At 37.0% G+C, this 2,059-nt stretch overlaps 1 protein-coding gene across 1 annotated transcript in view; it reads right to left on the bottom strand.

Moving 5' to 3' along the window:
• ARHGAP29 (Rho GTPase activating protein 29) overlaps positions 1-2,059 on the bottom strand; it is a 73,639-nt gene that overhangs the window by 6,542 nt on the left and 65,038 nt on the right. Inside the window, exon 19 of the mRNA XM_006830947.1 lies at positions 841-1,073. Coding sequence (XP_006831010.1) covers positions 841-1,073 — 233 coding nt within the window. The remainder of the gene's footprint in view (positions 1-840; positions 1,074-2,059) is intronic.

The raw sequence follows: 2,059 nt of genomic DNA, 5'->3' as shown, positions 1-2,059 counted from the left end.
TCATCCTACAACTCTTCTGGTCTTCAGTCTTTAGTGTTTAATGTATCAAATCTGTTCTCCAGATGATCTCTAAATTCAGGCGGGATATATTCAAGGTCATATTTTGGCTCTTGTGGGCTTGTTTTCATTTTCTTCAGCTTTACTTTGAATTTGCATATGAGCAATTGATGGTCTGTTCCACAATCTGCCCCTGGCCTCATTTTGACTGATGATATGGAGCTCCCCTAGGAAACCCTATACAAAATGGAACTAGTTAGGTACAGTTACTGACATCAGTTAACCAAATGCTTGTCTAATTATATAATACATAGTGTAGCTTTCTAGGCATAAAAGAGAATTAAAGAAACTCTTACAGATACACTAAAACATCTTTAACATAATTCAGTAATAATAACAAAGAATAATTTGATGCTTGCACCATCTGTCATTCAGAATCATGGTATGTACCTCAAAATTTTAATATAATAGGCTTTATGGGGACTGGTTCATGTAAGTGCAGGTTGGGCATAATCCAGGGACTGCCTGTATTCCGTCAGACCCACCCTCATTTTATGCCTGCGTATAGCTCCAAGAGAAGGAGAATGAGGTTTGAGTGTACATCTGTCTCTCCAAGTGAAGAGCATACCACATGGCGGAAACCTTGTTTCTGTCCATCTCCTCAGCCAGAGACTGACACCTAGGAACACTGGAGGAATACCTGCTGTCTGCATGAACACACGTCACTGTCTCTCTTGTATTAGCACACACTAGAAATGGAATGTTCACTTTAAAACCGTAACAAAACACACTAATCAAATGCCTAATCATGACTGGGTGCTTATCTTGTACAATGGATCTTACCGTTTAAGATGTTCTATAAGGTAATGGAGACTGTTAAAATTTGGTGTTGGCAATTGTCTTAAAAGGTCCTTGCTTTTTAGAAGAATTCGATTTATTTCTATACATGCATTGGGCCACTTTTTATCCTCGGGGCCATTCTTTTTAGTCTCTTGTTCTTCGTTTACATGCTGGAGCTCTTTGGCAAGGTCTATACATTCCTTGTATAACCGAAATAAAATGAATGGTTCTGGGAGCTGAAGAAACAGAACGACATAAGAAACATCAATGTGTCTATTTGACAGCTGCCGAATGGTTACAGCATGCCCTTTCAGATTAATATATTCTAATGTTAATGCATGTTTAGGAAAGTACACATCTTATACACAGCTACAGCTGTGACCTATAAAGTGGATATAAAATCACTCTCCTAAAAAAGATTCATATTAAAAATGAGTTAACACATAATCAGCGGAACGCTATACCTATGGCTACATGATAGGATTTCAAAGATCTGATCTGAAATGCTGTAGCCATGCCAATTATATCATGACTGCCCCAAAGTTAGCATGAGCCTCATTATTTTATTGAAAGAAACTAAGATAATGTACAAAACAGATCAGATCACCAGAAAACACTAATCTTCAGAATTTCATTGGTATGGGGGAAGTCAGAAAGAACACACTGCTATAGGGCCTTGTGCTGTATTTAGGTCAGATTGAAGATCAGTAACAGACAATATAGCTTACAAGTAAGAAACTGTCAACATTTATTTATCTAATGCTTAGATACAATTTCAATTGTAATAGATTAGTTTTTTTTTTTAAAAAAGTTTTACTCTAAAAACATTAAAGGACAAGCCATTTAAAAAACACATATAACAAAAAAATAGCCATTTTAACCATTTAAAAATGTACAATTCAGTAACATTAATTACATTTATCTTGCCATTCAACCATCACTACCTATAACCAAAAGTTTTTCATCTTCTTAAACAGAAACCTGAGTCCTGGTGTAGCACTGTAGGATAAGCACTGGCCCACAAGGTTGGTTTGAACCACAAGGTCAGCGGTTTAAATTCACCAGCTGCTCCTTGGAAACCCTATTCAGGGTTTCCTTGCGGAGTCTTCTTGAGTCCTTCCTTGAAGAGTTTCCTTGAGCTATGAGTCTTCTTGAGCTGTCCTTAAAAATGTCCTGTTCAGCTCTTTTACTACATTTCCTCCATTGCATTAGCTTCTCTAGG

This window comes from Chrysochloris asiatica, unplaced genomic scaffold, assembly GCF_000296735.1.
Source record: "Chrysochloris asiatica unplaced genomic scaffold, ChrAsi1.0 scaffold00002, whole genome shotgun sequence".
Taxonomy (NCBI): domain Eukaryota; kingdom Metazoa; phylum Chordata; class Mammalia; order Afrosoricida; family Chrysochloridae; genus Chrysochloris; species Chrysochloris asiatica.
Note: the sequence above shows the minus strand (reverse complement) of the source record. Positions and strands in the feature narration are given on the sequence as shown.